At 40.3% G+C, this 13,074-nt stretch overlaps 1 protein-coding gene across 1 annotated transcript; it reads left to right on the top strand.

The window, feature by feature from the left end:
* Positions 1-7,625: 7,625 nt before the first annotated feature.
* Positions 7,626-12,818, top strand: GCK72_017156 (uncharacterized protein; the record flags this gene model as incomplete). The annotated part of the gene is made up of 8 exons (XM_053731921.1): positions 7,626-7,688; positions 7,737-7,814; positions 7,858-8,142; positions 9,002-9,808; positions 10,448-10,810; positions 10,860-10,946; positions 11,583-12,683; positions 12,753-12,818. 8 exons carry the CDS (start codon positions 7,626-7,628, stop codon positions 12,816-12,818), a joined length of 2,850 nt encoding a protein of 949 aa, XP_053580834.1.
* Between the last annotated feature and the right edge of the window lie 256 nt (positions 12,819-13,074).

The raw sequence follows: 13,074 nt of genomic DNA on the forward strand, positions 1-13,074 counted from the left end.
TAAAATCAGCTATAGATGCGTGAAAAATGATCATAGTGTGTATACGTAGTCATATCTTTGCAAACTGAAATTTGTTTTAGAAAACTGAAAAAAAGGGGACTGTGAAAACAAAAAATGTTGGCAAACGGAATATATAAGTGTGAAAACTTATCATTCGAGAAATGAGATAGCTAGATGTTCCCCGTAGAAAGAGAAAAAGAAACATTCCATCGGAAATTTTTTCCAAATAAAAGAAACAAATAATGATATGAAAAAAAATCACATGCCACCATATCAGATCATACGTTCATTATGTTCATATCTTCTATTTTTTTTTGTTTTCGGGTAGATCAAATCTTTTTTATAGGTTTCAAGATATGCGCCTTTGAAGAAAGATTCTTAAGGGGATTGACTGAGAGAGCGCAGAGAAGCGAGAGTGTCTGACTTCTCTGCGTCTCTTCTTCTCACTGAGTAATTTTGAGCGACCGTATCTCAAAGGTGTGAAGAGCTATCGAAAAGCTGTCAACTACAAACATGAAGATCTAAATCTGAATAATATTTTTGTAGTTGACAACTTTTTGATAACTTTGCAAGCTTTCGAGATATGCCAGTTTGAAGATAAGTTGTTTTACAGCAGAGACGCAGACAGTCAGACACTCTAGCTTCTCTGCGTCTCACTCTCTCGCCTCTCGGCAGGCCATTTTCAAAGTCCCATATCTCAAAAGCATAAAGAGCTATCAAAAAGTTGTCATCTGCAAAAATGAAGAAATATGTTTGATCTACAATTCCCATATGAGAATTTGCAATTTGCATAACATCTAACACTCAATTTCACCACAGAGCAAAGGCTAAATTGAATTGCAAAATTTTAATATCTATCCGACATTTCTCATATGAAAGTTTCGGTGTAAAACTAAAGGAGAGAACTTTGCTCTCTCACTCTCCCTTGCTACCCAACAATTATATGTATTCCGCCTCGCGCAACTCTCTTGAGAATGTCAAAAACTTTTATTCTCTCTCTCCCTATTTTACTTCAGTTGTTCAGAGATTACTCACTAAATTTGTACTCCTATTTGGACTAGAAAGAAAAACTTCAAAGAATGAAGAAAATGGGTAAAGAACGGGATGTAACCCTTCTGCCTTAATTAAATATGTGCATATTTTTTGAAAAGTTTTTGAAATTTCAGAACAAAGAAATGGCACAACATAAAGTGCGTTACAGTATACATTTCTGAAAATCTGAAAATCCCAAAAGGATTCTTCAACACACAAAAAGAACTGAAAAGGTCAGTGAGCACAGGAAGAACAAGAATAGAAAATATGGACCCGACGACGCAAAGTGGCGATGAAAAGCAACGGGCCAACGGATGCGGAAAACGGGAAGAAGAGGAGAGAGAGAGTGTGTGATGAGGAGAGACACAGAGAAATGGTTAATCCACTTTTCGAGAGAAAAGACGAGGGGGGGGGCTCCGGATGATTTGTAGTGGTCAAGTTGTGTAGGAGATGGAACGTGACAAGTGGGAAAAGACTTTTGATATTGTATATGGAGGTGATTGGGTATAAATGGGCAATGGAGGCAAGAAGATTCTGAATCTGCTTACAGAAAGTATGAAAATGATCACTCAAATATCACTGTGGTGAGGTGAACTAGAAAATTTTTGTGTCAAGGAACTTTTAAAATATAACACGGGAACCAGAGTTGTCCGGATTCCGGATTCCGAAATTCCGGGTTTTTTGGCATTCCGATTCCGGATTCCGGATTCCGGATTTCGAAAATTGGATTCCGGTTCGGGATTCCGTATTCCGGAAAATGTAAAATCTCATTCCGGTTCCGGATTCCGGATTCCGCAAACTGAAAAATGGCATTCCGTACAACTCTACCGGGAACCGAAATCGAGATGATTGGAAAGGGTAAGACGTCAGGATTCAAGACTGTGGTAGAAAATTAGGTTGGATAGAAATTTCAGATTTAGTCTGAAATCTGTCCTTGACTAAAATTGGCTTAAATTCTTGCTGAGCAATATGAGATTTTGACTCAAAATATTCAACCGACTGAAACTTAGACTCTTAAATTGTGGTAGAAAGTTGGGTTGAATTGAAATTTTCAGAGGGAATTTTATATAGCCAGAAAGGTGAAGACGTCAGGATTCTGAATCTGCTTGCAAAATTTTTCTAGGAAGCGTTCTTGATGAGATACGTGACCTTCCGTTTGAGAATGCCATACAAGTGGAAATATAGTTGGCTAAACGGTGGTCAAGACATGGACAGGTTTAAGTTTTCTGAAAGATATTTTATGTTATCAAAAAGCTAAAAACCCGAGAATTCTGAATTTCTATTCAAAATTTTTCTAGGACCTGTTCTTGCTGAGCTATTTGAGATTTTGGCTCAACGTGTTAAACTGACTGAAATTCATATTGTTAGGCTGTGGTTGAAAATTGTATTGCTCTGGAATTTTCAAAATATATGTAGTATTTTCCGGAAGCTGAAGACGTCAGGCATCTGAATCTGTATTCAAAATTTTTCTGGGATGAAATTGAACCGAGATACACTACTTTGAACAAAAAACTCAATGGTCTTTTTCCTAAGTCGCGCTACTTTTTTTGTTGTTTTGTTGATACACATACGTTGTGACGCTCCGGGAGATTACAGAATCCAGAAATCTTAAAGGATTTGGATTAACCTTATTAGTATAATCGCAAACTAAGGTTTCCAGAGAGGAATAGATTATAGTGCTGGATTTTTTTTTGCATTGATGTTTGTACATAATGGAAAAGTCTAGTCGATAGTTTAGGGACAAGCGTTTTTTTCTTTTTTTATTGAAAAAATTGAAACTTTGCGTGGGGAATAGATAAAAGTGCATAATGATGTCAGCATTTTATTATTTTATATGGGAACGAGAGCTCAGGTGGCTGGCATTGTTCCAATTGTTACTGGGTTTATTTAACTTTAACAAAAATCTATTTTCGTTTCGATGTGTCAACTTTTTGGCTATTGAAACTTATCCCAGAGAGCAAATAGAGGATCCGACAGGTTTAATATTACCGGTAGCGGGAAATAACAAAAAAAACTTGGTACAGACTTTTCAGGGACAAGAATGAACCGAGATACACGGGTATTAATTGAAAAAATTACAGTAAATCTACACTGAACCCAGTAAATCGACACTGAACCCAGTAAATCGATTCAGATTTCTCGTAAATCTACAGAGCCCAGTAAATCGACACTAACCTCTGTAAACCAAAACTAACATCCCGTAAATCCACACTAACCTCTGTAAACCTAAACTGAGACCACGTAAATTCAAACTTACTCGCAGTAAATCCACATTAACCTCTGTAAACCGAAACTAACATCCCGTAAAGAACAGGTACTCCCGTAAATCCACACGCACCTTCTCTTATCCGAAATCTTTACTATTAACAAACACCAGATTCTGTATGTTTGTGTGTGTGTCGCCTATCCTACAGCCCTTCCTACTGGACCGATTTTCTTCGAAGTTGGACCAAAAGATCAGAAATTTCCCCCGCATGATGCCCGTTTTTTTCTTTTTTCAAAATACTCAAAGTGACGTCTTCTGAGCCAGAAACACTGATAAAGCATAGGGGAATGAAAAACGGAAAAATTGGCGTGTAACTGTCGGCCTTAGCGTCGTCATTTCTTTCCTTTCTTCGGCTTGCATTTTCTGTGTGCCGCGTGGTGATTGCCGGCGTGTCGCCGCGTCCGATCTGGCAAGTTATGCGTCGTTGACTACAGTTAGTTTTTAGTTCGATCGCGGGGCGATGAATCATTTTTTGAACTTTTTGATAGATTCGGAAAAAATAGAGATTTCCGAACGTGTTGTCTGTTACCAATGAGAAAAAATACGGGCCGCGTTCTAAAAAGGGATGACGTGAAAGATGTTTTGGTATTATTGGATAGTGGTAGTGTAGTCTTTTGGTTTTGGTATCATATGATTCAGAAAAGTAGAGGATTCCAACCACATTTTAAAAAGTATTAATAGCCAATCTGGCTTGCATTTCCCTTCTTCTTCTTACCACGGTTTTAGCCTACTTTTTCGTGTAAAATACAGTGAAAGTTGTGTGAAGTTCATACATGGGAACACATAAATCCCATTCTTTTGAACTGCTGATAACTATCATTTTCCTATTTCTTTCATGGCTTTACTACCGTTCCTACCGACAATTTAGTGGATGATTATGGTGCTATTTCTCCTCTTTCCGGTGAAGGTGTGTTGGAGCAATCGGATGGGAGATTGAAGCTCGGAGGAATTGATGAGATACAGGACATTCAACTCATGACACAAGCGTCGGTAGACTGCTATCCGGACTTGAGATTCCTCGGAATCCATAGCAAATGTTGTTGACCTATCGGCAGAAAGAGACGAGATGAATGTAGTAGGGATATCAGCTTGGATCAAGGGTGCCGTACGGCCCGCCGGGGCTTTCAGGGCCGTCAAGACCGCGTATTAAACAAATGGGCGGAATTTTTGCATATCGGCTAATCTTTTGGTCCTCTACAAGGCCGCCTGAAGAAACGAAAATTTTCCATGGCTGGGGGCATAGATATAAAATCGCCCAACGGCCTTTTTGACAAGCTTGGCTCGGATTCAGATATGAGCGTAGAGTTTAAGAAAAAACGCATAACCTCGCTTTAGAGAGAGAGAGAGATATCAACTTTTACTGAAAAATAAAGCTGCTGATTCAAAACCAACACCAAAAAATTGGAAGCAGCAGTGAAAAAGAGTCCTAAGATGATCTAGAAGGGCTTCAGTAGCTTCCCAGGCAGCTACCAGACGATCAGAAAAGCCCGATGATGTGACGGCGAGAAGAAAGAAGCTCTTTTCGGAGTAGCTACTACTGATGCGCAGCCTAATCTTCACTACACCAGAAGGGTGAATCAAATTTGTTCATATTGTGAGGGCTATACTCCAAATCTAAGTTCGAATTTCAAATGGCGAAGATCGGTGCGTTCAGGAACCCGTACTGTCAAGTTCGGCAACGTTGTAGTCAGCTGGATCAAACCCATGTGGGGATGGGAAATATTTTTTCTTATATTCAAATATAGAAAAAAGAAGATTCGAAACGTGTCGTCCGTTTCCGGATTAATAACGATTTACTGTAACCTGGAAGGGTGGTGTTGAGAAGGAGGTTTGGTCGCCGTTAGGCGACGTGAACCGACTGGTCAATGCAAAAATGGTGGAAAAAAACATGAGAATTGTGCCAGAACACTCATTTTATACACCAATAATTGTATGTTTAGAACATGTGATTCTAGAAATTTTTTTTACATCTGAAACTACATAAAAATTCTTTCAGATACATATAATATCTGTACAAACAACAAGAATGACGTTGGGCGGGGGGGATGATTGAAACCTATAACTAAATATATATATATATATATATATATATATATATAATTGCTGGAAAAGTCACAATAACATATAAATGAGAAAAATATAGCACTTGAGATGTACGATTACATAAATGAGAGATCGGTGCTCTTCACTAAAGTATTAGATTTCAATATATAAATATGAGAAGGGGTGAAAATTGAAAAAGAGGAAGAAAAAGTAAGCAATAAAGAGTGAAAAAAGTTTCAGAAGCAAAGCGTGACGAATTCTTAAAAAGTGTGGGAATGTCGTGTGCCCGGAGGCGACTTGGGTCTTTGTCTAGGAATTTGAAAAAGAGTAAGAGAGAGTTGATGCAATTTCAGATGGGAAGAACACACTGCTAAATTTCAAAAGGTTCCCATTTCTTTGCTGATGTAAAAAAGTAACATCTGGATTTGAATCCTCCAGACTCCCTTGCAACATGAGAAAAATGAATTATTTATTGAAAAAGTGGATGTTTATTCAACCTTTGTTTCTTATTGCAACGATATATAAACAGGGGGAGACGCAGAGAAGCTAGAGTGTCTGACTTCTCTGCGTCTCCCCCTCCTCTCTGCTCGGAGACACCTGGGTTTGAAGTCCCGTATCTCAAAAGCGTAGAGCTATCAAACAGTTGTCAACTACAAAAATAATCTTCAGAAAATTTCACACATTTTGATAGTTTATAACAGAGTTGCGCGGAAGTGATTTTTTCAAATCCGGAAGTCGGAAGTCGGAAGTAAAATTTTGAAAACGGAAGTCGGAAGTCGGAAGTGGAAAAATTTCCGGAAGTCGGAAGTCAGAAGTCGGAATTCCGCGCAACTCTGGTTTATAACTATTTGATAGCTCTTCACGCTTTTGAGATACGGGTCTCGAAAACTATCAGAGAGACACAGACAGATAGACACTCTCACTTCTCTGCGTTTCATCCCCTCTTTTTCTCAACTTCAACTTTGAAGCCCCGTATCTCAAAAGTGTGAAGAGATTTTGAGATAGACACTCAATTGACTCAGCACAGTTCTTACAACTGCGCTCCACCGAAGTACCCTTGAAAAATGTCTCTTTTTCTCTGATTCTCTCGAATTCGCTCACGATTTTCTTTGGTTTCGGTAGAGCGCGGTTGTAAGAAGTGTGCCGTGACGATAGCTTCTCTGCGTCCCCTCCCTCTTTTCCATATCAGATTATCCTCTGTGATCCAATAAATGTTACAAATTATTTTCCCTCCCCTTTATCATTCCGAACGATTGAACAAGCCCCCCTCTCATTTTCTCTATCCTCCGATCAAGGAAACTGGTCTCCCCCCACTATTCTGTAGACGTCGTCCGCGCGCGGCCCGACATGCGTTGTGTCACCGCGTAGTCACTCGTAATCCGTACTTCTTCTCTCTTTCTTTTCTTTTTCTTCTTCTCTGATTCTCCCGGAAAGTTTTCGGGATATCGGGGGTAACGGTTTATTGATTGGAGAGGAGATTTCTTGAGCTTCCTTTATTCGAAACTTTCTTCAATTTCAGAAAGTTTCTAGAAGTTTCTTCTCCGAATTAATGACTTCTCCGAATTAATGACTCATTAGGTTCAGCTTTTCTGTCTGTCATTATAAAACTTTCACTTTCTGCTTTACAACAAAATACAAAAAAACGCACGTCATTATGTTCTTTGTGGTGGTTTGTTCAGTTAAATAGCGCTAGTTATGCGATTCTTTATGGTTATGTCTAAACTTTTTGAAATTAAATTTCTTCTGTAGATCAAATCTAGATCTTTATTTTTGTAGTTGGAAATTTTCAGATAACTCTTCTAGGTCTTGAGATATGAGGGTGAGTTAGTAAGCGAAGTGGAGAAAATCAGGAGACACAGAGAAGCGAGTCTGTCTGACTTCTCTGCGTCTCTCTCTCTCTCCCTTGTCTCGTAGGTGTTAGTCTTTAAAGGCGCATATCTCAAAACTGTGCAGAGATATCAAAAAGTTGTCAATTACAAAAATATAGCTCTAAATCAGTATAATATTTTTGTAGTTAACGATTTTTTAATAGCTGTTCTAGGTTTTGAGATATGCGCCTTTAAAGTTCCGTAGCTCTAATTTCAGGGGCACATTCCTTCAAAGGAGCATATCTTGATAACTAAAAACGCTATCCAAAAAACTTCAACTATGAAAGTGTAGCCCTCAATATTCTCTACAAAACCTATATACTTTAAACCGCTTTACTCAACTTCAATAGCCGTATTCCATCCTCAAACTCCAGATTCCAGAATCCTTCCCCCACATCAGATGAGTTGAACCAAAAATGGGTTGGTTCGATGACAAAATCCATGAAGTTTTTTATGAAGTTGGAGTGAAAGTTCACAGAGTAAGTTTTTTAGTCTTTTTTCCAGATATTCATTTTCAAATTTTCCAGTTCCGCCACTACTTCCTACTCCTCTCTTTCGCCATCCTCACCTTCTGTTCATTTGGATTTCTTTGGTTTACAGAACAGGTAAGCTCCGCCCATTTTCCACTAATCAATGTATCTTTTCTAGACAACAAATGATCCACAATACGTGTTCTCCCCTGCAAACGCACCGTGGCGGTATGAAAGAGCAGTGCTCACCGAGCACTGGCCTCTGGACGAGGAGAAATTCTGGCCGGGAAAAAGTTATGACTTGCATGGATACGTAGATGTGATAGCGTCTGGAAAAGTGCATCCAGACTTTGGGAGACCCAATATTCTGAATATTCGATATTTGGATGAAGTGGCAAGGATTAATGATTATATCGTACATAATTTAACAGTGCCGGTGGATATCAATGGAAAACATTATGATGTGAGTGAACGTTGAGTTTGAAGAAGTGTCTTAGGGTGAAATAGGAGAAGAATGTGTGATAATTTTATATGAAAAGATAGATAAGGATCTGATCTTTATTTTGTTAGTTGAAAAATGTTTGATAGCTATTCAAGATTTCGAGATACAGGGCTTTGAAGACAGCGATCTGATGAGGCGCTAGAGAAAAAAGGGAGGGAAACGAGAGTGTCAGACTTCTCTGCGCTCTTTCACTCGCTATCTAGCCTTGAGATTGTATCTTTTGGGAATGATTGATTTATCTAGAGTATACAAATTTGAGAGACATAGAGAAACTAGAGTGTCTCGTTTCTCTGCGCTCTCTTCACTCCCCTTAATCTAACAAGCTAACTTTAAAGGCGCATAACTTGAAACCTATAAAAGCTATCAAAAAATTTTCAACTGCAAAAATATTGTACAGATTGCGAGCTTCATTTTTGTAATTGATAGCTTTTTGATAGCGCTTTTAGTTTATGAGATAAACCAGCAGAAAGATAGAGTCCTGAAAATCTATGGAGGAAGAGGCGCAGAGAAACTAGAGTGTCTGACTTCTCTGCGCTCTCTCACTGCCAAGCCGTGAACTTGAATACTTGAATACTGAGGAGTTAACACAGTCCAGTTCAGTTGTGAAGTGTGAGAGACGCAGAGAACACAGACAGTCTCGTTTCTCTGCCTCTCTTGCATCTATCAAGCTAACTTTAAAGGCCTATACCTTAAGACCTATGTAAGTTATCGAAAAATATTCAACTGCAAAATTATTTTACAGATTGTGAGCTTCATTTTACTAGTTGAAACTTTTTTGATAGCGCTACAAGATATCGAGATAAACGCATACTTCTTCCAGATCGCCTACACGGATCTCTGCATGCGCTACGACTGGGCGTGCTTCCTCAACGACCACATCACAATGCTAATGCCTAAAACTCGTTGGGGTAACTTCTCCGGTCCATTTGCCGAGTTTGCATCCGACATCATCAATACCCAAGTGAACATCACCTACCCAATCGGCTGGCGGGGAACTGAGCCAATTTATTTCGGCGCTCTAGTAGGTGCACCAAATTTGGTAGACGATGACGGCCACTTTGATTTCGCCACTGCCATCCGATTGACATATAATACAAGGGAAGGAAAAGTGGATGAGTATGGAATAGAGTGGCGGAGAAAACTAGCGAAATGGCTAACGGATAAGGAGAACCCGGTGTCAGAGCTCCTCGAGTTTGGAGTCAATCACAATATGACTCTCCCTGAAGGTCTTCAAGATGTCGCAGACACCCTCGCCCCGAAATTCGTAGGCACCTGTGCTATTCTCTTCACATTCTCCTTCCTCGTGTCTGTAGTTTTACGGAGACATAGTGCCGGGCAAGTAATGATCGACTGGGTTAGAAGTAAGCCTATCGTCGCAGCCGCTGGTCTGATGACTCCAGTGATGGCTACTGTAACATCATTCGGGTTGATTCTATGGTGCGGTTGTCTTTATAATGCAATCGTCAATGTCTCTCCATTCCTGATTTTGTGCATTGGTATCGATGATTTATTCATCATGTCTGCAGAATGGCACAGGACGAATCCAAAGGATTCAGCGGAGAAGAGAATCGGACACACGCTGTCAGAAGCAGCGGTGGCGATATCAATCACCTCTATCACGGATATAGTGAGTCATTTTTTCAGATCTGGGTTACTGTAGTTTTCGTGGTGGGGCCTCATGGTTATATTTTTCTGAAAGCTCTTGAAACGGTGATTTCAAAACTGTAAGTCTAATTGTCACAATGCCAAAACCGGCCAGGTTACGGTAGAAAACGTGACTTGCAGTTCTGGGTTACTGTAGTTTTCGTGGTGGGACCATCATGATTACACTTTTCTGAAAGCTCTTGAAACAGTGATTTCAAAACTGTAAGTTTTGTTGTCACAAAGGCAAAACCGGCCAAGTCACGGTCCTTTTTGTGGATTCAAGATTTTCGAAAGCTTCGAAAATCTTCAAAACCCTGTAACTTTCTCATTTTTCAAGTTATAAATTTGATTTCCGCCTCAAAATGTTCAGAATTTCCACTTCAAACTGACAGAGTTACGGTAGAGAACCTGACTTGCAGTTCTGGATTACTGTAGTTTTCGTGGTGGGACCCTCATGATTATACTTTTCTGAAAGCTCTTGAAACGGTGATTTTAAAACTGTAAGTTTTGTTGTCACAATGTCCAAATCGGCCGAAAAATTTCGAAACAATGTAACTTTCTCATTTTTCAAGCTATCGATTCGATTTCTGGCTCTAAATGTTCAGAATTTGACCAATTCCAGACCACCTTCGCTGTTGGATGCTACACAACGCTACCCGGTGTCCAAATGTTCTGTATGTACACGGCGGTCCAATGTTTCTTCTGCTACGTCTATCAAATTATATTCCTTGGTCCAGTCCTGGCATACGCCGCCGAAATGGAGCAGAACGATCAGCATGCTCTGCTATTCCGGAAGGCGGTGGACCCGGAGAAGACGAATAGCAAATTGAAATTATGGTTGTTGTCAGGGTCGGTAAATCGGCAGGTGGTTAGGAAGCGAGTTAGTAAGAAGGTGACGCCGGTGGAGGAGGAGGGAAGCGAGAAGAAATCAAAGTTAGGAGAGATGGTGGCGAAGTTGGAGCATACTTTGGAGCAACATGATGAGGTACATATTTCTTTATATAAATAGGATACCAAAATCTGTGAGGTTTTAGGACCCTGGACACAACGCTGAGGAGACATTAGTCAGTAAGATCTTCAGGGAGATCATTGGTCCGTTCATTTTGCAGAGGAGTACCCAGGTGAGTTAGGATTTGGAAATTTGGTTAACTGGGTAGATTGACTTTATTTTTGTAGTTGAAGTTATACGCCTTCAAAGTTACATTAGGGGGCAGAAAAGCTAGAGTTTTTAAAGGCGCATATCTCAGAAGGTGGTAGGAATGGCAAAAAATAGATAATTAAGAAAATGAAGCCCGATTTTCGTTTTTTTGAAGTTGGCGATTTTTCAATAGCTAGTCAGGGTTTTGAGATATGCGTCTTTGAATTCAACAGTCTTAAAAGGCTTGAGAAGACGTGACGCAGAGAAGTCAGACAGTATCGTTTCTCTGTGTCTCCTCTCCCTCAAGGCTATCTTCAAAGTCGCATATCTCAAAGCCTAGAAGAGCTATCGAAAATTTACCAACTACAAAAATGTAGCCCGATTTTTGTACTACATTTTTGTAATTGACAGTTTTTTAATAGCTAGTCAGGGTTTTGAGATATGCGCCTTTAAACTCAAGCGCCTTGAAAGACGGATGAAGGAGAGACTCCGAGAAGTCAGAGACTCTCGTTTCTCTGCTCCTCAAAGCCGAACTTTGCAGCCGTATAACTCGAAAGCGTGAAGATCTATCAAAAAGTTGTCAACTGGAAAAATAAAGCCCCTAATTCCAAAATTCCAGATCTGCGCTCTGCTCCTCTACCTTGTCTACATCTCCCTGGCTATCGGAGGCTGCTTGAACATCAAAGAAGGACTCGACCCGAAACTCCTTGTTCGTGAGAGTTTCTACCTCTCCAAATTCTACGAAATCATCGATGAAACCTTCTGGCGAGAAGGTCTCCAGATGCAAGTCGTCGTCAACAACCCACCGGATCTTTTCAACCCGGACACCCGAAAAGGGTTCGATGAGATGATGGCAGATTTCGAGGGCACCCAATATACAATGAATCCAAATGCCACAATGATTTGGCTCAGAGCTTATGAGACTCATCTGGAAACCGAAGTGCACGAGTTGAACATCCAGAAGCCAAATAGCTCGGAGGACTGGTACAGGCGGTGTCGGGACTGGTTGATAGTAGCCGGTGGGCGGAGACTATGGCAGATGGATATGGTTTGGGCGAACACAAGTTTCGAGGAGACACCGAAGATCACGGCGTTCCGATTCCAGCTGGGACTCCGTAACTACCGTACCCCCACCGATCACACGCATAGTTGTAAACTGATGCGAGCGATAGCGGAGAAGCATTCGAAGTTCAATGTGACAACGTTCCATGAGTACTACCCGTTTGCGGATCAGTACTTGGAGTTGACACCTTCGCTATTTCAAAACATGTTTATGGATCTAGGAACCATCCTTCTCGTCTCAATGGTCATGATTCCTGAATGGCGTTGCGCCGTTGCTATCGTCCTATCGATCGCCAGTATCAATGTAGGCGTGTTGGGATTCATGTCCTTCTGGGGTGTCAATTTGGATAGTGTCTCCATTATCACAGTAATCATGTGCATTGGGTTCGCCGTCGACTTGAGTGCCCATATCGCGTACGCCTTCTCCCAAAGTTACGGTAACTCGCACACCAGAGCTGTCGCCGCTTTGGAGACACTCGGTTGGCCGGTCTTCCTTGGCGCTTCCTCGACTGTGCTCGGAATTTTGTTGCTGACACTGGTAGACTCGTATATCGTGCAAATCTTCTTTAAGACAGTGTTCCTTGTTATTAACTTCTCGATTTTGCACGGTCTTATATTCCTGCCCATTTTGTTGATGAAGTTTGTCAGTGGTGTGAGGGTAAGTTGGTTAATGATGGGCGGAATCCAAAATTTGAGAAAAAAAGATAATTAAAAAATAAAATTTCAGACTCGAGACGGAGAGGAGGACAATAAAAAGAACGCGCTGGAAATGGAGGCTCAAGTCGCTGCATGATCTATAACTCTTTTTTGAAAATTTGAATGATACGGGTATTTTTGAAATTAAATTATTGACTTCTGGTAATTAGAAATAAATTATTTTTAAATGATTTTTTTGCCGTTTTTGCGTCTGGAAGATCTAGAAAAGTTTCAGGTTTTAAGAAAAATAAACTTTTTCGATGCCATTTTGTATAGAATTTAAACAAAGATAACGACTAGAAAGAGATCGTTGATAAGGGAAGTCTGGGGAACGAAATGATACAATAAAAGTA

Source organism: Caenorhabditis remanei, chromosome V (assembly GCF_010183535.1).
Source record: "Caenorhabditis remanei strain PX506 chromosome V, whole genome shotgun sequence".
In the NCBI taxonomy this organism is placed as follows: Eukaryota; Metazoa; Nematoda; class Chromadorea; order Rhabditida; family Rhabditidae; genus Caenorhabditis; species Caenorhabditis remanei.